The sequence below is a fragment of the Sparus aurata genome, chromosome 12 (assembly GCF_900880675.1).
Source record: "Sparus aurata chromosome 12, fSpaAur1.1, whole genome shotgun sequence".
Lineage (NCBI taxonomy): Eukaryota > Metazoa > Chordata > Actinopteri > Spariformes > Sparidae > Sparus > Sparus aurata.
Window position 1 is genome coordinate 19,343,139 of NC_044198.1, and position 22,687 is coordinate 19,365,825.

Here is a 22,687-nt window from a genome sequence, read left to right on the forward strand (position 1 = left end):
CTCATCCCACACTAACTTTAAGTCAAGATTAAAAGCTGCACTGCTGAGTGGAGTTTGCGTTGACGATGAGCCATGTATTTTCTGCCAACATCCACATCTTATGCTGCATCCAACCACTGGAAGCTCATACTGCTTCCTGTGAGAACATTAAGCCTCAATGCTTGAAATCGTCTTAGCCTCAACAAGTGAGGTTTCTGTATAAATTCTGAGGAAAAAATCTTTTTCAACTTCTGTGTGACTAAATGATTTTTCAAACAAGAGCTGAACCTTTAAAACTTGTCGTGGGAAAAAAAAAAGGAACCAAAGGAAATGAGTGAGACATAAATCAATTACGCTGGAGGGAGGACAAGTTGCCATGGTAACAGCTGCACGGCAGCCTCAGTTCCGGCCACGTTGGCACATCTGAGCGCACCGTGAAGGAGCTGGCACAGTAGGGCAATGAAAGCAAGTCTCCCTGCGTGCGCACAGACAGAGGTGAAGTGTAGTATGGATTGAACATTGAATGATTATAACAGACAGTGATTGATTTACATTGATAAGGAGTCTGGTTAAAGCTGTGTGGCCCTTACAGTGAGAGGCTTAGCTGTGGCTTAGAGGCTCAAAACAGAAAAATTTTGTTAGTAGGCTCAGTGTTACTGAGTTGGTAGTTCAGGCAGTCATTGTAGGGTTGCCGGTTTGAAGCCCAGATCTTTCAGACCATGTGAGGAAGTGTCCTTGAGCAAAACAACTTCTCATGGGTATGTACAGGTAAAATGGTAAATGGACAAAGATGTCAGCCAAATGGATGTAATGTTATCCTTTTTGCGCAATAAATTCATACTATAAGAATAAAAATATATCACTAAAATAATATAAGACTTGTAGGTTTGCTAAACTCCTGAGCCTCTTTTATTACCTTGTTCTTATTGACATTTATGCAATTTGTTAACTGGAGTGAATGAAGTGAAGTCTCGTCAGGATGCCTCTTCTAGTGGTGACGGAGGTTTCTTATAGCGTCATGTGGTCGGTGAGTGATGGAGCCATTTACTGAATGTAGCTGCCTCCTCAACACAGCTCACCACAGACCTGACCTGGAATGTATTTCACTTAATTTAAAAGCCGATGAGCAACAAGAACAATTTAATGATAGTTATCTTGCTCTGCTCAGACACTCCATTACCTGCAATCTAATGTAAGACAAGAAGACTGAGATTGTTAGCAACTAACATTAGCTAGAAATAATTGATAAGACAAGGACCGTGCATGATTTTTTTCTTACCCCAGTTTTTCAGTATTCACATAAAGCTTTGTCAGTAGGAAAATTAAAGGCCCTAAAAGCCTCTCTGGGGCGGTAGAAGCTCAGTGCGTGGGCGACCGGAGGATGGCCAGTGGCCTCTTTTGTCAATCAGCATCTTACTGTGAATGATGGGGCTCACCAGAAACAATGCTCAAAAATGGATGTTAGGCATCCTTTGGTTAGTGTGCATCATGGAGAGATTTCTTTGTTCAGATTTTGGTTTGTGCTCTTCTTTTTTCTGGTTTGAAGAGAACCCTGCCCAGTAACAACTAGTTAAAGCAACAGGCACTTCCATGAACCAATCAGGATTTAGTTATATTTGAAACAATGTGATGGCATTAGCTGTTTGCTTATGTTACAAAGCCACTGTCAATCACATCTGATTGCACCACACTCAGTTTTTAATTATGAAACTCTTGTTTGGTGTTTTTTTTCCATCTTTAAATTTGATTAGTGCTCAGTTAGAAAAATATTTGGATATGAACCTAAGAGTTTTCTCCTCAGTTTTTTTTCCCTTGTGTATAAAACGTGATGCTGTCTTGTACAAGTTTTCTCTCTTTCTTTGTGCGTAAGCATGGATGCTGCCGGTAACGTCTAATCCGTGTTTTTGTCCTTTTGGTTTCAGAGGTGCTGGTTGGGACGTGCAGCCAGAGAAACTAGACTTCAGCCATTTCCACAGGAAACACATACGAGGAACGCCAAAGCACCTGCCACACATCGACAGAGAGGGGTACGATCTACAGTATGTGGTTTTACTGATGCTGCCCAGCTCTGTCTTAATATTGTTTTTAGTTTCCCACATTGTCCCTTATCACATATTGAACCCTGCTTCTCTTGCTTCAGGATGAACAAAAACAAGTTTGAGGAAGATGACGGCATAGACATGAATGACATAGAGAGATTCTTACCCCATCTGCGCTCTGTAAGTCACAGATTTTCCCCTTTTTTATATTTTTACTTGATTGTTTTCTTACTCTGATATGTAACACGCCTTATTGTACATATATTTACTGCAGCATTTAGCCTTTTGGTAAATCAGTTATTATTACAAAAACACTGATCAGACAGAGTGGACTATGACCTGCTGACAGAAATCCTCTTGCCAAAACAGCAACCCTCTACTTTAGTAGTTGGTAGAGAGTGACCTCTGTTGGCATGATAGGCGAATAACAGGTGTAATGATCAGAGCTTGGGTGCGGCACTCAGGTCCCTAGTAAAGCCCTAGAATATGAAACAACACTGCAAAAACTCTGATTAGCTCTCCTGTTTAAGGAGAAGAATATCTTTCTTCTCTGTTAAGGAACAACTATTACATGTTCGATCAGTCTACACAGATTGCATCTTTGATATACAAGTGAGACTGGCTCGTCATAAATGGACCTTTGGTGCCATCTAGTGGTCAGATACTGAAGTTGTAACTGTAACTCTCAAGAGTGCATAAAGATATTATAGTGACCCCTGGTGGTAAACTGTATGTACAATAATCACAGACGGGCACCGAACCTTCCAGTGAAGTGATGAAGTTCATCTGTGAGACAGTGGCTGTTTCTCAGTCAGTTTGAGCTCAACTTGAAAAAAAGGAACACACAAGTCCATCTGAAAAAGATACTTATATATATGTGCCTAAATAAATATGTAGACTGAGAGAGTTATTAGTTGCTGTAATATTTTGTCATAACGTGAGTCCAATGTAGGTGACTTAGAACAAACAGTAGTCTCTTTGTTTGAAAAAAGTAAAGAAAGAAAAATAGTAATCTGATGTTCTGCTCAAGTTAAAGGGAGTCTGCATTTTGCTCAGTCAACGGTATTTTCAAAAGTTACATTCTTGTCTGTACAAACCCCACCCCCCTCACTGTTTCCTTAGAAGAAGAAAGGGGTACATTTTTTCGAAAAAGTACCAGACTTTTTGGTCAGATTGCTGATTTAAAATACTGTTTCCTATGCTTTTTCTCATCTACAGCACAAACATAATGAACAGTTATCTGTACACTGTAAAAATAAATAAATAAATAAATGGGACACCGACTTCAGATCGAATGTAGGAAAGACTCTGTGTCTCAGTCTCAGTTGTTTCAGTCTTGAAGCCACCACTCCACCCCCTCATCTCTGACAGGAGTTTGGTAAAGCGTTTTTGAACGAAAAGATCAAAGTACTTCAAACTGTATTCAGCTGAATTATTTAGTACATGTATTGTACTGTAAAGTTGTTGTGTTGTCGCGTTAAACTGCAGTTCACTGTTAAAATCATCATGTTTCTCTCAATAGAACATCTCAGCTGCGGTAATAAGCCGATAGCTCCCTTAGAAAAAAAACACCACAGCGCTCCACTAACAGATGAGTTGCTGTCCATCCGTTATGGATTTGCAGTGCCCAGCATGAAGACAACTGATCACACTTTTTAGAACAAATGTAAGCTGATAATGATCAGTCGGACCATCCACACTAAATCGACTGTAACGTGAAAAAAGCGTCCGCTTTATTTGATTTACTCAGACTTGAACAGGCGCGCTGAAGGATTGATTGCAGAGTGATTCTCTAGTGTCAACACTTTTCTCTCTCTGTTCATATATTTAACAGTCTGAAGCTAAAGGTATTTCTGAATGTGACGTCTCTGGCGTCAGCAAAGGGAAATAAATCTGTAGAATTAATTTCGCAGCTGTGTATACCGTTGCACTCCACAAGGTATCAGGCATTGTGTTTTCCAAGGTGATTTGTGATTCACTTGGGGTGGCAGAGTTCACTCCAGGTCACCGATGTCACCCTCCTCTCTTCCTTCCCTGCCTTCTGAGCCAAAACATCTTCCATCTTTCTTAGTGTTTGAGCCACAGTGTCTTCCTCTTTCCTTCCCCTCTTGGCTTCTGAGCCAAGCTGCGTTTCGCCTCCAGTAGCGTTTTCAGCCAAGATGGGTCTCGTTGCGCTACCAAGATGGCTTCCTCATTGTACAGTTCCTGAGCCAAGATTTGCCGTTTCCGTTCATTCAGTCAGGGCCAACAGAGAGAGATGGGGTCGACTGCGTTTGTCTGGTGAGCTTGGGATCGGAAATGTGTTGGCACTGGGAGACGGTAAGGTCAGAGACACAGGGCTGGGGAGTCATTGGTCTTTTTTCTGTCTTTGTCACACTCCTTAGCTGTTTCTGTCTTTGATTGTCCTCTCTTCCACTTTGTCTCTGTGCTTGGTATGAAAAACTTGTCATCTTTCAGTCTTTATCAAAGTCCAATAGAGATGGAGTCATGACGTGGTGTAGCCAAGCCTCTGATGCTCAATTGTTGATGAGGCCATCCACTAACAATATCCTACTTGGTCCGATATAAGCCCCCAAAACGATGAGGGGCAATAACGTTTCCATTTTCCACTCCCAGGGCCAGTAGTTTTAGAGAGACCACACTGTAACATAAAACACTCAAACCACAATCACTGTAAACTTCAGCTGAACTGAAGCACAGTGGTTTGCAATCAAGAGAAGTTATGTTTCGTGTCATGTCAAAAGTCCCAGTTTCAAAGCCAATTGTTAACCAGTATCAACATGAAATTAAATCATCAACAAAATCTGAGTTTACTTTAATGTCCTCATTGTTGCTGTTTTTTCTATCATATGTGCTCTGTGCAGCGGAGTGATGTAGGAACGTATTAGTATTGGATTGGGACTCTGTGTGGGGAGATACTCTGTGTGGGTAAATGACTCAGACGAGGGCAAGAATCACATGCAAATCACAGCAATACAGAACATATCATGGAATCTGTGATATCTGTGAGCGTGTGAGATGCAGTGGAATAGAGAGCAAGTTTGTTTTGTGTTAGAAATTGTATGTATTGTGGTTTATTGCTTTGAATCAATGCTGTGTGTGTGTGTGGCTTTCTGCCGATACACTTTCAGTTTTGTTACACACACGTGGATCCTCCTGACTGTAAGGAACCAGAACAATCTTAAGAGACAGGGGATTTTTATTTGTTCCTACTTAAACAAATGACCGGCCTTCGTGTCTTACTTGTCGGCTCATGGCAGGGTTCTAATGTTATAAAGTACATTTACTTGTACAGCCATGATAGCACTACATTCCAGAGGGACATATTGAACCTTTTACTCCAATACATTTATCTTACAGCATATGCCACTTAATAAATTAGAATAAGGATTGGATAGCTCCCAACCATTTTGTCTATAGACCCCATACAAGAATGCCGTGTGTCGACCGGGCATCCTCTGTTGTTTTTCAGGTAGGTTTTATCTTGTGACCCATTGTAAGGGCCCCTCCCCTAGCTTGGGTACCACTACTCAACTGTATATGAAGTATATATATATATATAAAGTAGTCAAAGCTAGCTACACGTAAGCAACAATAAAATGTTTTGTAATTAACAAATTGATGCCTCAAGAAAATGCTAAATTATCAGTCACAGGGGACAATATACAGCAGAACCACATCTTTTAATTTGGAGTCTGTGAATACTTTTACTCAAGTGTGAGTTTGATTCCGGGAATTTAACCTGTAACGGAATATTTTAACAGCTTTGTGTTTGCGCCCTTGGTCTAAAAAAAGAATTGGGAATAGAATTGGGATTTCCATCATTGACTCAAGTTCAAAGCATTAATTGTGCATTGCGGATGTTAGATGTAACAAAGCAAAAACAATAACGTGTCTCTTTTCCCCAGTCATCACCTCCAGCTACTGTACGGCAGAGCTACATCATCCAAAGTCCCCGTCTACGTTCCACACGTCCAGCCAACATTCACTTCCCCTTTCCAGGAGCCAGAATAGACTTACAAATAGCCCTGGGATGTGGAAAACATCTCGTTTGTGTGTGTGTGTGTGTGATCTGTGTGGGTGTGCGAGTGGTGAGAAAGGGCTTCCTCCTCCTGCCCTCAGATTCTGCTGCACCTCTGCCGGCCTCTCTGGAATGTCAACCTGCTCATACAATAACCCTGCATTCATGTCCAGTGTCAGGTTGTAATGACAGAAGCATTCAGAGGTCAGAGAGCAGTACCGGTCTGAATAACATCAAACAAAGGAACATGATTTATTGTTTTATTGACTTATAATAATAATTATAACAACAATAATGTTCATGTGTATACGCCTTTGTAAAGCCAGTGTTATTAAGTAAATTACAGTTGAAGTGTTTAATAATTTAATTTGAAGATATGAAAAAAAAAAAACTAACATTTTAAATTGAATGTAAAGAAATAACAGTTTTAGTTAGCATGCTTACCAGCTAGTGTTGACACAAATTCTTAAATATTGCACTTTTCTACATAAGGAAAAAAGATGGTGATGATTAAAAAGCAATTTTTTTTTGTTTTTAAGTTCCCCAGACAGGTCATTTCAGAGCAAAGGCAATAACAATTTTAACAGTTTTTAAATGTCAGAAACTTAACTTAATGTCAGTGTTTAAAGATATTATTTAGCTGCTTGAATATCTCAAAAATAACTCTCACGATTTACATATTTTTCTTTATGACCAATATCTTCCCATTAATGATTCACACACATCTTTCTAGAGCCATTAGACTAAAGCAGTATATTGGATCAGAATAGTCTCGCCTGTGGGAAACCGAGTGGGTGCTTCTGTTTCTGTACTACTGATGTGACCTGATGTTCTTTCCCATGAGATCATGTATTTCCTACCAAGGTCAGTAGTGGAAGTATTCAGATTCTTTACCTAAGTAACTATAATAATGCCACATCATAAAATTACAAAATTACAATCCATTACAAGTAAAATGGTCTCCTTTGAAGATGTAACTAAAAGGCTCTGTGTGTAGGATTTTGGGGAAAACGTGTAATATAATACTCATCATTCTGTTTTGGTGTGTTTACTGATCACCAAGCATTCACGATGCCAACGCCACTGTTGGTCACCTACTCGCCGTGGTGCAATCTGTTGACTCAGCCCATCAAGCGCTCGATCAAGGCAGTTGCAGTGGAGACAGGGATCTGTAAAGATGCATGCACAACAGTTGTCCATCTCCGTTGCCTGGCCAGCCCCCCGATTCCTATTTCATCCATTTTACTTCCCTGCGACCTGACATTAGCCACGAGCAGCCTTAAATCCAAGCTGGATTAGTGTGACTCCCTGGGGCGGTCCGGCTGGTCAGGTCCGACAATTATGAGATGCTGTGGGCAGGTTTCGTCTCGAATCATCCATTCATTCAATCAATATAACATTCATTGACATAGATTCTTCTTCTTGTTCTTTGTCTTCATCTTCCTCTTCTTGTTCTTCTTTGTCTTGTTCTTCAGCATTTTGTCATTTTACAATCTCTTATTATTCTATTGTTTTTTTTAATATATATATTTGTATAAAACTGCATAGCATTCTCTGGCATTATAATTTCCTTCGGGATTAATGTAGTTCTATCCCATGTTAAAGCCCCCTGCACTTAATCTAAAACCTGCACTTCCTTTTCCAATGCTGATGAATGTTTTTCTGACATAGGTTTTACTCGTTTCCGAATAAAAATGAAAAAAACAAACAAAAAAAACAGACTAACAACAAAAATGTAGGAGCTAAGTGACCGACATTGCCATGTTATATAAGTGGCGCCTGGCTGTAGCTTCATATTTACGATGCAGACACAAGAACAAACCCCTTTTTCAAGTGATGCAGTTTTATTTGCGGCTGGATACAAGCACGTATATCCTGCACATTTATGATTCTGTGTCCATATTAAGAGCATTGCATTTCACAAATGATTTACAGCAAAGACCTATTTTGCTTCCACGGCGTCGATGACAAAATATCTCCAAGACTGGAGGGCACCAGAGAAGGAACTGAAGGGGGGTAGGGTTAGACCAAGTAGAGAGGGAGAGAGCGGCCAGTCATTTAGGAGACATCCGGTCTGTGGTCTGTGAACAAAGCCGTCCAGCAGGGGAACAAAGCAGGAGTCTGGAGCTCAGATATTACAGACTGGTTGGCCCCTCTGTCTGGAAGTGTACGTGCCGTAGAGCAGGACTCCGGTTGAGAAGGGACACTGGAGGCGGGTCGGGCTTTTCAGGCTGTCTGTCAGCTGTCAATGTGTCTGCATTCCACTCACAGTATTTACTCACACACATTCACTCTTCCTGTATGTTTTTGCTCACATCAAACACACGTGCCTGTCTGCTGCACGTCTTTTTCTCTCATCTTTTACCTCGTCTCCCTTTGGTTCTTCCTATTTGCTGTTTCCGTTTTCCTCTTCTCCTCCGACCACCTTCTATACGTTCCGTCCGTCTTTCCTCATGTCCTTACGTCGTCCTTCACTCCACCCCTCCATCCTTCAAATGTTGGTGGGCAGCAGAACAATATCCAGGGGGTCATGGTGACCGGCAGCCCCCTCCCTGTAGTCTCTTCCTGCTATTGTCCTACTGCTGCTTGGCTTCTGCACTCTATTAACTGCACACATACTGGCCTAATCACCACTGCTTGCTGTTGTGCTCAGGCTTCAATCATGGGAGAAACACTAGAGACTCGAGTACATGTTAAAGCAGGATACCTGGGGAAATTTGTGAACGAATTCCACAGAGATATTCAATAATAGTCCGTGAGTGAGTTATCACATGTGAATTAAAGCCAGACTGTGAGCAGGCAAACAAGATGAATCAAATGTATTCTATTAGAAGTGCAGAATAATGAAATGCACATTGGAAAACATTTGATAACTCGGTTTTATGCAATTTCTTTATTCTCCTCTTTAAATTTGATTTATTTACAGTACTTGGCATAATACTTGTGTGCCAAACCTAGAGAAACAAGGTAATCTCAAGCCTCATTCTGACAATGACAATTTATATTATCAGCTGTTGACCGATAATCAAATTAGAGTCGATAAAAAGAGATTATGATATGAAGCCATATTGCTTTCTGTGACTTAAAGGAAAAGGTCATAATAAAAAGAAAAATCAGTTATTATGTACTCGCCCTCATGCCGATGGAGAGTCAAGAGAAGGTTCTTAGTCCACAAAACATTTTCTGGACCTTCCCAGCAAACAGCACTGCAGCATTCTCCTAAACAGATAAAGAAGATAAAGATATGGAAAAAAAACAACAAATCTTCTTAGAGCTATCAAGTATTAAATCATCCATCTTTCATTACTCCATTTTAGCATTTCCCAACCTCAGGTGTGCATAAACTCCAAGTTAGAATCTATAAAAATTTGAAAAAAAAAAATATATATATATATATATATATATATATATATATATTATATATATATATATATATATATATATATATATATATATATATATATATGTATATATATATATATATATATGTATATATATATGTATATATATATATATATATATGTATATATATATGTATATGTATATATATATATATAATGTATATATATATGTATATATATATGTATATATATATGTATATATATATATGTATATATATATATGTATATATATATGTATATATGTATATATGTATATATGTATATGTATATATGTATATATATATATATATATATATATATATATGTATATATATATATATATATGTATATATATATATATATATGTATATATATATATATATGTATATATATATATATATGTATATATATATATATATATGTGTATATGTATATGTATATATATATATATATATATGTGCATCCCCTCTCAATTAATGGCAGTAAAACAGATGTCCGTTAAATAGCCGACATTCGCAAATATAATGCAAACCAGACCACACATGCACACAAAGCAGCAGGCTCGATCCTGCAGAGGAGATAAGGTGACTGTCAATGTAAGGCAACACAGAGAGCACATATGATTGAAGTCTTTTTTCATCATTCGGAGAGATAGCGAGAACAGAGCTGTAGGCATGTGGAACCTGCTGCTGCAACAGTGGTTGTCGCATGATTACATTTCTATAGGGTACTACAGGTTTTTTCCCTCTTTTTCTCTGACACTTTGATCCCACAATGGCTCCATCTCCTCCTGCAGCTAGACCCCCCCCCGAGCTCTTTGATGTACCTGTCTATCTGTCGGTGCTCTGCTGTGGCCCCAGCCTCAGATCACTTATTAAATGAGACACGGATGTCAGGACCTCACATCTTTTCCTCTTATCACTGATCACCCACCATACCTGACTGTGGCAGTTCTAAATCTCTTCTTTTGGCTGCATAGCAAGTCACATGAAAGACCTAATGTAGGGGATCATGTAATACAGAGCAAGTCTTCCACTGCAGGGATTTGACAGAAAAACAATTTAGAGAAATCCCAAATGTTAACTTATTACCTGACATGATAGAGCTTGACGCATCCAGGATCACAACAGCAGTATGTCAGAGTCAATATTGAAGGGTGTAGCGCTTCCTGTCACTTAATCCTTTAGGGAAAACAGGTCTTATTACAGCCTCCCTATGGTGATCATGTATCATAATATGTTGCTTTGAATGACTTTAAATTCAGCACAGTGAGCTCAGAAGAATTGTTCTAATGACTAACTTCCCTGACATTTAAAGTTAGTTCACTAGTCTGAAAGAGAGAAAAAAGGGAAGACTCAGAAGTCAGTCAGAATTGAGCATAATTTCTTTGATAACCATTTTTTAAATGTCACTGTAATGTGTGCCTCTTTTTCACAAACCACAAAACATGATCATAACTCACTACACAGAAGTTTACAAATAACATTTTCCTCTAAATGATATTCAACTTAACATAAATGTGCCTCGTAACATGGGCAATGCGTGAATGCGGTTGCGTAGCAGATACGTAAATACATCTTAGCAGCGGCAGTCAATTAGTTGTAGATGCTCCTTCTTTTTTCATAAAGCAATATTTCACAAGGAAGACATGAAAAAAATACTACTGTTACTGTTACATTTGAGCATGATAAAAATCCATTTTGACCCCAAAAACATTTTGTAGTACACCGAGTTGCCAATTTATTAGATATACCTTTCTCAAATGTAGACAATGACGAGATAATCAATGTAGCATCAAGTAGATCAGTCTACTTCTGCCCGACTGGTGTTTCTAAGTGGTATTATTGTTGCTGTTGCTGACGCAAACAGAACTAGATCATTTCCTTTTTCCTCAGAGTAGCAACTTCCAACTACACGGTACAAAACACAAGTTTATTTATTCATATTGTTTAATAGAGATGTGAAAGCAGGTAGGAATGGTGCCAGGCTGCCAGCCTGACTGACTTGCCTGCCAGGCCTAACTTTTATGGGAGGTTTCGTGCCCGGTGGTAGGCGGAAATTGCATCGCGAAAGTGAAGTTTTGTAAGGAACGATTCAGACGCAATTATTATTCAGCCATTATGTTGTGCATTTTACTTCATCGCGGTGCATTTAAGCAAATAACTTGTCTATTGCCATTCTACATCGAGTTTAACATTTTAACTTAGTGCAGCCTTGAATCACTTTTCAAACAGTTTTATTTAATGTTATAGTTTCATTAGTTTTCCGATTGCAAAACTCCAACTCGCTAGTCACGAACAGAACAGCTGAAGCTTATTTTTATGACACAGAAAACATAAGTACAAATCTGCCTTATAAATGCCACATCATTCATTAAGGCTTGGTAAATGAGCAAACTATCCAAATTTTTTCAGCCCGCACATTCCTTCTTCCCTCTCTCTCTATTTTATGTGCCTGCTATCTTGTATTTACAGTCCCTCTTGCTGTCATACTTGCTCTCTCTCTCTCCTCTGCTCTCAACAACCTGTCCTGTAATGCCACCCCTGGGGCAGTTTTAAATTTATTGCTTTTGGCCGAAGGCCCTGGAAACATAAATAAGCTGAGAGAAACAATGGGCTGACTGAATGAGCATCATACCAGGATTGTTATATACTAGAAGGGACAGGAAGACGTGCACTTGACTTGCTGTGCTATTGCAGAGAAAGTTCTATAATCGTTCTTCTCGGTTTTCTATTCATCACATTTCCATCCCCATTCGCTTTTCCTCATTTCCTTATTTCCCTTCCTTGTTACTCATACCCTTTTAACACTGGAGCAACATCATTGTTATGAATGGATCAACAATGCTATCTGACCCAAGGTGATGACCCCTCTGGCAAAAACCATTGGAAAAATAACAACTTTCTTTAGATGATACCGAGGATATGTCGTAAAAAGTCGCAGTATGGGTCAAACATTTGAAAATTAAATCATGTATTGCGATCAGAGACGATATGTTCTGGCTGCCTGGGAGCTACGTGGAGTGGTTGTAAAAAGGCTACATCCTCTGAGTTAACATCACAGGTAGCCTCTCCCAGTGACCTGTGATTTTCTCTGGAATGCTACGGGGTATGTCAACTTCCTCTCAAGGCCAAACTGCAACACCCAAGCACATAATACAATGCACACAAACACATACACACACACACCCCTCAATCAGCGTTGTGCAATTTCAACCTGACAACAAATCACCTTTGTTTCTTTTGGATTGTCGGTTGAGCTATGACTGAAACTTGGGGACAAGTTGTCGATGTCAAAATGATCCCTCAAACTAAAATTGCAAACTTTGTTTAAAAAGGATGCTTTAGCAAATTAGCAAGAGTCTACGGACTAATCTCAAGTAACATCATTCCCAACCGTCTCAAGGATATAAAAACATGAATGAAGACATTTTCTTCATTTGTCTCCTGCAGAGAGAGCTTCTCCCTCTTTGTTGACAGTTTCAGTCGTTTTCATCCTCCATTTTGATTCTGTTCTTCAAACCTCACATGAATCTCATTGTTAAACGGCCTTTTTTTAATTAAGAAAACATTCACATTTGTCCTTTTTCTGCTCTCATAACTTTCATCTTCTCATTAATCTCCTCTGTGGTCTTTGTTCCCGATCTCCTCCAGATACCTGCTTTGGTGATGGCCAATTAAATACGTGCGAACACACATTGATGGTAGATTACTTTGCACTGTTAATGGGGTAATTCTGTTGTTTTTACTTGTGATTGTAAAGATGGTGGATAAAGTGATTGTAGCTGTGGAAAATTTCCATTATTATAAAAATCCTCTGTATAATTATTTGCTGCCTGGTCTATCACTTCAGCTGGATAACATTTTAGAGCCTTATGTGTAGCTGGAGCAACACATTCACACATTTTCGGTATCACTTAAGACTAAAGGGTGAAGAGGCATTTTCCGTTAGCAACTCAAACGTACCCTGTTTTAAGGTACACATTGTAGTCTTGGAGAAGTAATTTTAATCAGAAGAGAAAGATGCCGTTGGGTTGGAAAGGGACACTGAATTAAAAGATATAACAAAGTTACCACTGTAACCACGTCACTGGCCTCTATGCTGCTTCCTACTGTTACCTGTGTTCCATCACTATCGTGATGTAGAACATGACCCACTTGGGGAAAAAAAAAACACCACACAAGCTCTTCTGCTAGCAATGGGAAAGAAGAAAGGGAAGAATTGCCTATTTACTCTCATAAACAAGCTCATTTTGGTGTGAAAATGGTCATATTATTTGCACTCGTCTTGCAAACACACAAATATGAACAAAACCAAAACGAAAAGAGTCTGTTCTGTCTAATCCCAGCCAACCCCCCCGTCGCCAGTCTCATCCCTGTCTTGTCCACAGGGCTCGCGCTGCCTGCAGTGAGGTGAGAGGTCCTCTGGCTGGGGACCAGGACAGCACACGCCTCTCTTTGATCTGCCTGGTGCTGGCTGCTACCTGCAGATAGCATTATTCACACACACACCGCGCTCTCCCTTTCAGCCACAAAGACATCTCTCGCTTCCTCCCTCTCCGCTTGTGTCGGATGCATTATAAACTGCGCACAGTTGTCGGTCTTGAGCTTTTTCTCGGATGCACCGCTGCCATCCGAAACATGCCTTTCGAAAATGTGAGATACTTAATAAAATCTGAAATAGTGATGGAAAAATACTGAAACTTAAGTGGTTTTGATGTGTGCATCGTTTGACCCTGTGTGTGTGTGTGTGTGTGTGTGTGTGTGTGTGTTTGCTCACTGTCATCTGGTTACCATTTGAAGGCAGAATTACAGCTAATGATATCCTAGAGGAAAACTACAGTAGCTAAACATGCAACAGTTCCTCCGTCTCTCTCCACCTCCTTTTTTTCTCCCTGTCGGACGTTTCTAGTTGCAAGAAGTCCAGAAAAAAAGCTGAATTTCATCGATATTAATACTTTTGGGTTTATATGTGGAGTCTTTTTAAACCCTTGAAGCTTAAAGACACAGTTTAAGTGTGTTGTCTGCCTTTTTGTTTTTTTGGTCGATATCACTGTGCCACACACTTTCTGCCTTTCACATCTGGATTCAATCAGAGCCCGACGATCCCCCAGCAGCCTCTCTTGGAGAGAAGTAGGTTAGAGCAGCAGTGTCAAATATCAAGCTCTCTCTCTCAAACTCATTTGAATATCTACAGTATGCATTTCTGGGAGTCTGACGGAGAAATCTGTAGACACTTGCGAACAGAGAATTTTTACTCCAGTGTGTTTGTGTTCATGCAAGACCGTGGCGCTGCTGTGCAGGTACGCTGTATGATCCATATGTACACAAGAGTGCTTTGTAGAAGCCATTACAACACTACACAACAGTTTACAACCATTCTCTCCCGCTAACGTTTTCTTCTTTCGCTGTCTTTTCTATATTTAACTACGAGCCTCGGTGAAAAAAGCGAGACTTTTTCTTGTGACTGTACACATTCAACCACAAGCTCTTGTCACTTCTCTACGAGTGGAAACCAAAAATGCAAGCAAAAAAAACAAGAGTACCATCTAATTAAAGAACAAATAAGGAAAGATCACAGTCACAAATATGCATTGTGACTATGTCTAGATTCCCATTGAAAGAGATTTAGATAAATATGTCATTTGGAGATAAATTATTTACTCATCATTAGACGAGATGCACAGAAATCAAACTCTTTAGTTCCCTGTTTTTTGTAATGCTTTTACGAAGAAAACCGAAAAGGAAGAAGTGAATGATGCACTGAGCCCCGCCTCCCTCTCCTGTGGTCACCTTCTTGCACAATGCCTTCGGTTGAGAATTTGGGGAAATTTGGGGCTTTTTGTTTTGAATCAGCCTGCAACTATTTGTTCGCTGGGTGACACGGACACTAACTGACTTTGGATGTTGACGGGGCAGCTGCACACCAATGCCATGCACAGTATCTGCTTGCAGCGTGGGGAATGTTTTGGACAACCTATGGTAAACACCTACATGGTCATTAACATTTATCATTGCATACTATATGTGTACACAACAGCACCTGTCCCTGCCAATCTATAACTATGGTAGCAACAGCACATAGTGATGCTGCGCAAAGGCGGAGTGCGCTGTTTTTGATTGACAGGGCTGATGTTTAATGGATGGCAGGTGGGCTTATTTCCTTATGACAGGAAGTGAAGGGATAATACCTGACACATTGTCTTCCATGATAGCATCGTAAACCATAGCCACATGCCAGCAAGCTGCCATATTCAATCAAATTTAAAATATCTGTTGTCTGTTTGCCTGAATAACTCCTTCTGATCTCACTTTTCCAGTTTTAATATCATTATAATGGTTCCTGTTGCTAGGCAACATCTAGTTAAACAGGAAGACTATGTTTCACACAGCTCTGCCTGGAGTTTACATTAATGTTTAAATCAGGAGAGACAGGAATTTCACTGATTGCTTTAAGTCTCTTGAATATACTGAGCCTACCATATAAGAAGAAAAACTACCAACAGCTGCTGGTTCAAGCTTCTCGAATGTAAAAGACATTTGAGGATGTTACCTCATGGAAATGGCAATTTTACTAGTTTCTGGCATTTCAAATGACATATTACAGATTAAACAGTGATGAAAATAATCATTAGTTGCAACCCTGCAGTATGTCTCTGTCTGTCTTTCCCTCTCACATACTAACAGGCAGATTCGTTCTATCTCCTTTCTTTCTGTGCAATTCTGGTAGGCAGTCATAACCCAAGCTCGAGACTCCTTAGCTAAGCCCTCTCGTCCCTGTCTTGACCGAAAGTTTAATGCCGGTCCATTAATTTAAGCTAAGTTCTCACGGCAGGGTTTTGTTTGCGACGATTACCATGTGTGAACTGTGAGGAGACACAATCCAGGAGCTCACCAGCAGCTCACAAACTCGTTGCCAATGCCCGCTGGATATTTAGCAGGCTAAATATCTGGCTACTCGACCCCCTGTTGCTGGTCAGTGTGTAAACCACAAAGACAGCAACTTGACACTTGAATACAAACAACAAAGTTGTGTGAATAGTCTAGCGAATCTGAAGAAGTCTGAGCAAGGCAGTCGAACAGCAAGCTAAGGCGGTCAGATGCAGGTAAATCATCACAAAGTAACATTAAATGGGGGTTGAAGCAGCAGGATTTCTCTCATACAGTAGCTATATAAAAACCTTCACTTCTTTAAATCTCTAAAGCCAGCTGAAGGCAGTAGGGGTTGGAAGAAAATCAATTCTTAGATCTATCGCAATTCTCTTTTGAAAGATCATGTCTAGTTTCGGGAAAGTCTAAAATTTGAATAAAACGAAATCCCTATATTATCATCGCCTGTTAACAAAGACTGGGCTACACAGACAGATAACGTACATCATCTGCCTTTATCTGCATATTTGCGGTGCTCTGTGTTATTATTTTGTCTTGCTCCACTGGAATTGGCAGAGCTGTTTCAGAGCTGTGAGACCAGAGACGTGACTGCCTGCGAGTCCATTTATTAATCACCACACCCTCGGATTTATGTTGCACTTCGGCACCCAGCACTTTTGCCACTGAGGCCAATCAGAATCGAGAATTCTCAGTGGCCATGGTAATAGTGTTGTCAAGACACAGGACATCTGTTAGAGATCAAGCTGTGTTCATGCAGTCTGTCATGCCGGAGCTTTAAGGACATTTCTAGCTGTAGACTGTAATGCAAACACACGTTCAAAAAAAGGAGGTTCTCACCACCGTAGTCTACCAGTTCAGGAGGCATGAAAGGATTCATGAAAACCTGATTTCACGTCTTGATATGTGGCTTGTTTGTCTGCACACAATTTTGTCTGGCATCAATAATTCTCACCATAGACAGCTTCCCAATGAAAAAGGCTGTCAAATCTCTGTTTTTACTGGAAAGTCTACTCTACTCTACAGTCTACTCTTAAAGTGTTTAACAATTTTAGAGATTCTTTCCACAAAGTGATCTATATCTCAGCGGCTCTTGACAGCGGCCGTCTCTGAACTCTATGATTTGTCTCCAACAGGTCTTCCCGCCCCTTCCTAATGAGGCAGAGATCGCACACACCAAAAAGCTCTTCCGACGCAGGAGGAATGACCGACGGTAATTATGAATGCGAGCTTGCACACGCACACTGCACACACACTGCACACATACCAACCTCAGTGAGAGGGAATGTTTTTTCTGTCGATGTCAGATGTCAGTGCACAGCCAGTCCTATAGCCTTAACATCTCTCGGCAGCCAAAGCAATGTCAAGACAGGAATGCAGGCTCCACACTTGACTGCAGACAGGGAAAAGAAAAAACACAGCGGAGACATTCAAGGTTTTCTCATGTATAATGGGTCTCTCTACATAATTTATGTCCGTTATTCAGTCAGCAGTGTTTACCGACAATACTCCCGACATTTAACCCATCGTCCTGTCCCAAAACTCCCAACTCTGCCACCCTGGCACTGAATGTTACACTGGCACATCTGCTCCAATTGTGCACACTCTGAAATCTAATTTCGCCCAAAGTCTGACTTCATTGGAACCAGGTCCTTAAGAGAAAGAAAAAAAAATCGTCTCTCCTTGGTTCTCTCGCTCCCTGCCCTGATGTCACTGGAAAACTGCTCTTCAGTTGCTAAGAGACAGGCGCAGAGAAAATATTTGGGTTGTATTTGTAGTTGAAAAGAGGAAAATTTAGCTGTACGGAACGGACAAAAGCACTTTCAGCCTTGTTTTTAAGCACAGAGAATAAATGGTTCTGTCCAGAGCTATTGTGTTGATGTGAGACTGGGTGCAGCACAGGCCTGGCAAATAGGAAAAGAACAAAAATATCAACTTGGACCAACAGCAGCTCGCTTAGGTTTTGTGAACTGGAAATATTAACAAAGAGACCATCGTGTAGCTTGTGTGTGTGTGTGTGTCTGTGTGTCTGTGTGTCTGTATGTGTGTAGAACCAGAAGATAAAAGTGTGGCCACAAAGTCTGAGGCCAATACCAAGAACTATTGTTTGTATCTCCTCATATGAAGTGAGATTCTGACTCTAAACCAACAGCCGAATGGGTTGGGGGAAATATTCACGTGGATGCTTCACTTATGTCAGAGTTTGTGGCTTGCATAGGATCAGCTACACATTGACCAAAGACAGAGCCATGGCTTGCATCAAGGCATACAAGGCTACTTTGGAAAAAAGTAGATGTTAAGTTGTGCCTGTTTTCAAAGCTACAGATGTCAACAACTGGCTGAATCATTCATTGAAGAGATCCGAGATCTCTGCAGGGATTTTCTTTTTTTTTTTTTAACAAGAGAGTGGAATAAAAAACAACTTTATTGTCGTTAAGGGGGCGCTGTGTCTGATGTTTTGGCAAAGGCTACTGTATCTGCATATGATTATGTCCACAGTGAAATGGACGACATGGGTTTTTTGGGGGGTAGGTTATGTTATTGTGTATATGGTAGCGTATCCCTCAAATTTGCCTCAAGGCAGAAGATGCTCATTACTATCACTTACTCTGACAGCCATGTCCAATAGTCAAACCAAGCCGAGAAAAACTCTCGTCTCCCTCCACCAGCGAAGGGAGCGAGTTCAACTCTCACATCTCTGCCAGGCGAGCATCCGACATAAATGTCTCTTCGTCTCCACGCTAATTTCCACAACTTAGCTGCATTCAGTCTCTTAAGCTTGAAACAATGTCTGCTGGCTATACTGTGGAAGCTAACGGCACGATTGAAATTGAAATAAATAAATGCTAAGAAATCTGTCCGGAATAAAAGAAACATTGCTGCCACCTTGAATAAAAACAGATAAATGAAAACAGGACATGGCACATTTTTTATGCATGTTCATTAGGAACCAGGGCATATGTAAATGAGGGTCATCGGACTATCCAACCTCACCAAATGACCCTCTTCCAGTGAACAAAAAGTTGAGGGCTGCCAGTTGGCACAGAGAATGCCCTCCACAGCTGTCCTTCATGTAGCTTAACATGTTTGCACGTCAAATACATTAACTGCTTATGTTTGTCTATCAAATGTTCTAATCCCCTCACGTCTTGAATTCCCTGACAGAATACAACCAATAGCCTGTGGCAATAAATATTCATTATTATGAGACGCCACGCAGATATTTGTGTCATATTTTGTGTCGTATTGTACGTTATGTGTCAACACAGCTGGACGAAGAGAGGAAAACGATTCAGGTTGGAAGCCAATCTTTCAATATGTAGATAAATGTTGATCTACATGTGTTGAATCGAATAAAGCATAAGAAAGAGAAAGAGTGAGAGATTGAGTAAAGGAAAAGTGTAGGCTGGCTGTGGCAGGAAGGAAAAGAAAGGGGGAGGCAGTGCATGTGTTTCTACTTTAGTATGCACGTCAAGCAGGGCTGAAATTAGTTGTGATTTACTGGAATGTGCTGCTTACCGCTCTGCACTCCAAAACAGAAAAGGGCCAAAGAAGGTGCTAATATGCTCCTCGGTCATCCCTTTTTGCTCCTTTTTAGATGATCTGTTCATTACTGAGGAGCTTTTGCACGTTGAGACTTGATTGTGTCTGTCTTGCAAATCGAATAAACATTATTCCAATGCCAAACACACAAAGCTTGCCTGCCTGCCTCGTTGAGCATCCAGTTTCCACACATTGTTGTGATAAGCTGATAAGTTGAACAAACAAGTGCTTAAATATCATTTGAGCTGCAGAGAAGTTCTTAAAAGAGTTTGCGTGGGACTAAATGTCACCACACGGTGCACCGACTCTGATCTGCTTTATGATCAAGATGACGTCTGCTGCTGCTGCTGTGTGTGTGTGTGTGTGTGTGTGTGTGTGTGTGTGTGTGTGTGTGTGTGTGTGTGTGTGTACGGATGCACTCAAGGAAAGGTACACTGCACACGGCCAGTCTGCTTGTTTACCTCCTCCTGCTCGTGTCCTCTGGCCACATGAGTCAAAGTTATTGACGTTATCACCAGTTTATGTATGAGTTTTCTGGCTTTTTGAATCTTAAAACGTGTTTTAAAAAAAGAAAACAGTGTGAGGAGTGATGCAGTTGTGCAGTCAGGCATTTAAAACCTGTCTCCCAACAGTCCATTAAACCAGTGTGTTGTGGCCCGTGTGAAGCTCTGGCCGTGTTATTGACTGTCTAGCCTGCAGGCTTCTCTTCCCCCCCGGGCCGATTGATTTGGTAGTCTGGGTCAGCCAACGGTCCAATGGTTCCACGAGTACATCCACAGTGAACAGCCGTGATCAATCACCGCCCTCCTACCTCCTCCCATGATCAAAGCTGCCAATTCATTTCACCTTTTTAGTCATCACTTCCTGTAGTTCTCTGCATGTTGTTTGAATGACATAGTTATCAACCTGTAGTGTTTTTGTTTGTTTCCCTCGTTGCTTCGCTGCTTATTTTTTTTCCCTCCTTTATCTTCTATAAACTCCTCCTTCAACAATTACCCACCATTTTCTACAAATTGTCCTGCCGCTTTTCCTCCATCCTTCATCGCTCTTCATCCTTTTCAATCACCTTGCTGCATTTGTGTGGCATACCCTCCTCTCCTGCTTGTAGAGCGAATGATCAGTTCTCCCGAGACCAGTTAACCATACTTCTGCCTGCTGGCCCTGGGGGAAAGCGACAAGTCTCAGCCAGGTCAGTGAAAAACATTAAGCCAGATCATCCTGGGCGCAAAATGGTGCCAGAACACATTTTCAACATGTGACACAGTGGTTTGGTTATTGTTCTCACTAACGTAATGGTCAGCTGATATTTGGTGAAAATATATACATAAAGTGCCCTACTTTTTATTTTTTCATTTAAGAAATGGTCCACCCAAACATTTTAATACTGTCATTATCTATTCACTCTCATGCCAATGTAAGGTCAGTAAAGTTTCGTGGTCCACAAAACATCAGCGTCGCAGCATTCTTCCAAACAACTGAAGTACACAGACTTGAAAACTCCCCCAAAAAAACAATAAAATAGCTTCGTACAGCTTAATCCAGTACTCCAGAAACCCACATAGATCCCACAAAGTTCTTGAAGAGATGTTGTTTACACCCTTTTTAATGCTGAAAACGTTGCAGTAGTTTCCAGGCTAAAAGCGTACATGCTGAAGTTGATATGCAAGCCCAACTGCGTGTCAAGGGTGTGAGTGACGACTTTTCAGTTTGGGATCTCAGGCATTTTCCAGAGACCTGGATTTTGCACCGGACGAGCTGCATGGAGACACTTTCTTCTTTTTTTCTTTTTGTTTTTTTCTTTACTTTTGTTGCAGAGAATGCCGCAAGACTGTTTTGCCAGGGTGCTGGTCAGCTCAGTTGGTAGGGTGGGCGTCCCATGTACAGAGGCTTTGTCCTCACTGCAGCGGAATCCCAGCCTGGGGACCTTTGCTGCGTGTCACTCCCTCTCTCTCTCTCTCTCTCTCTCTCTCTCTCTCTCTCTCTCTCTCTCATGCTGTTTCCTGTCTAGTCTTCAGCTGTACTATCAATATAGCCTTACAAATGCCCAAAAAATACAATACTATTTTGCCGTGCAGCCTGGCACAGAGGTGAGTAGATAATTACTGAATTTTCATTTTTTGGGTGAACTTATCTTTTAAATACTCAAATAGCTGACAACAAGAAGAAGATAAAATGAAAATAGAGGGACTTTAAAAAAAAAAAAAAAAAAGATGGAGAGAGAGAGTGGGGACCCAGCCAGGCAACATCAAATACTAATTTAAATCTGATTAATCCCAAAAATAAATAGCAGTGTGATCACTTTGATTACATGATTGATCGCGCCATAGACCATGAAATTTCATCAGCGGCCCCATCATTTATCCTTAATGCAAACATCTCCCTGGATACTCAATCCGAGCAACACTCGAGCCACTGCAGAGCTCGCAGTCATTAAATATGATTAACATTTTATTACTGTCTCACTTTCACCTCTCCGCATCACCAGCAGATCAGGAGACGGGCTTATTAGAGCCGAGCCTAAACTAACAGCGAGTGTAGAGATCAAATTAATCATCAGAGGAGCGAGTGTGTGTGTGTGTGTCTGAGAGAGAGAGACACACTCTGAGCAGTCCGGGGCTTTGCAGAAGATTATCAAATCTCACCCTCTGCAGTGCGATTAAATGAGATCTCACCATTTCTGTCAGTCAGCGTTGAGCTATTACACTTTTATTACGATTGTGGTAAAACATTGGTGAAAATATTGAAACCTCGGCTGCATGAAAGAAATAAACAGACTTTGAAGGATGCTGATGGGAGTTGCCTGACGAGTGGGTGTTCCCCGAAACATGAACTTTGGAA

At 40.7% G+C, this 22,687-nt stretch overlaps 1 protein-coding gene and 1 long non-coding RNA gene across 5 annotated transcripts in view; one reads left to right on the forward strand and one right to left on the reverse strand.

Moving 5' to 3' along the window:
- ctif (CBP80/20-dependent translation initiation factor) overlaps nucleotides 1-22,687 on the forward strand; it is a 58,768-nt gene that overhangs the window by 15,461 nt on the left and 20,620 nt on the right. For 3 of the 4 annotated variants that reach the window (XM_030435555.1, XM_030435558.1, XM_030435556.1), the window contains 3 exons: nucleotides 1,902-2,018; nucleotides 2,120-2,198; nucleotides 17,443-17,519. In XM_030435555.1, coding sequence (XP_030291415.1) covers nucleotides 1,902-2,018; nucleotides 2,120-2,198; nucleotides 17,443-17,519 — 273 coding nt within the window. The remainder of the gene's footprint in view (nucleotides 1-1,901; nucleotides 2,019-2,119; nucleotides 2,199-17,442; nucleotides 17,520-22,687) is intronic. The other variant, XM_030435557.1, reaches the window with a different exon arrangement.
- On the reverse strand, nucleotides 7,884-21,101 carry LOC115592600 (uncharacterized). The gene is made up of 3 exons (XR_003986193.1): nucleotides 20,850-21,101; nucleotides 17,578-17,699; nucleotides 7,884-9,258 (listed from the first exon to the last, which is right to left on the reverse strand). It is a non-coding gene; the product is annotated as an uncharacterized LOC115592600 (long non-coding RNA).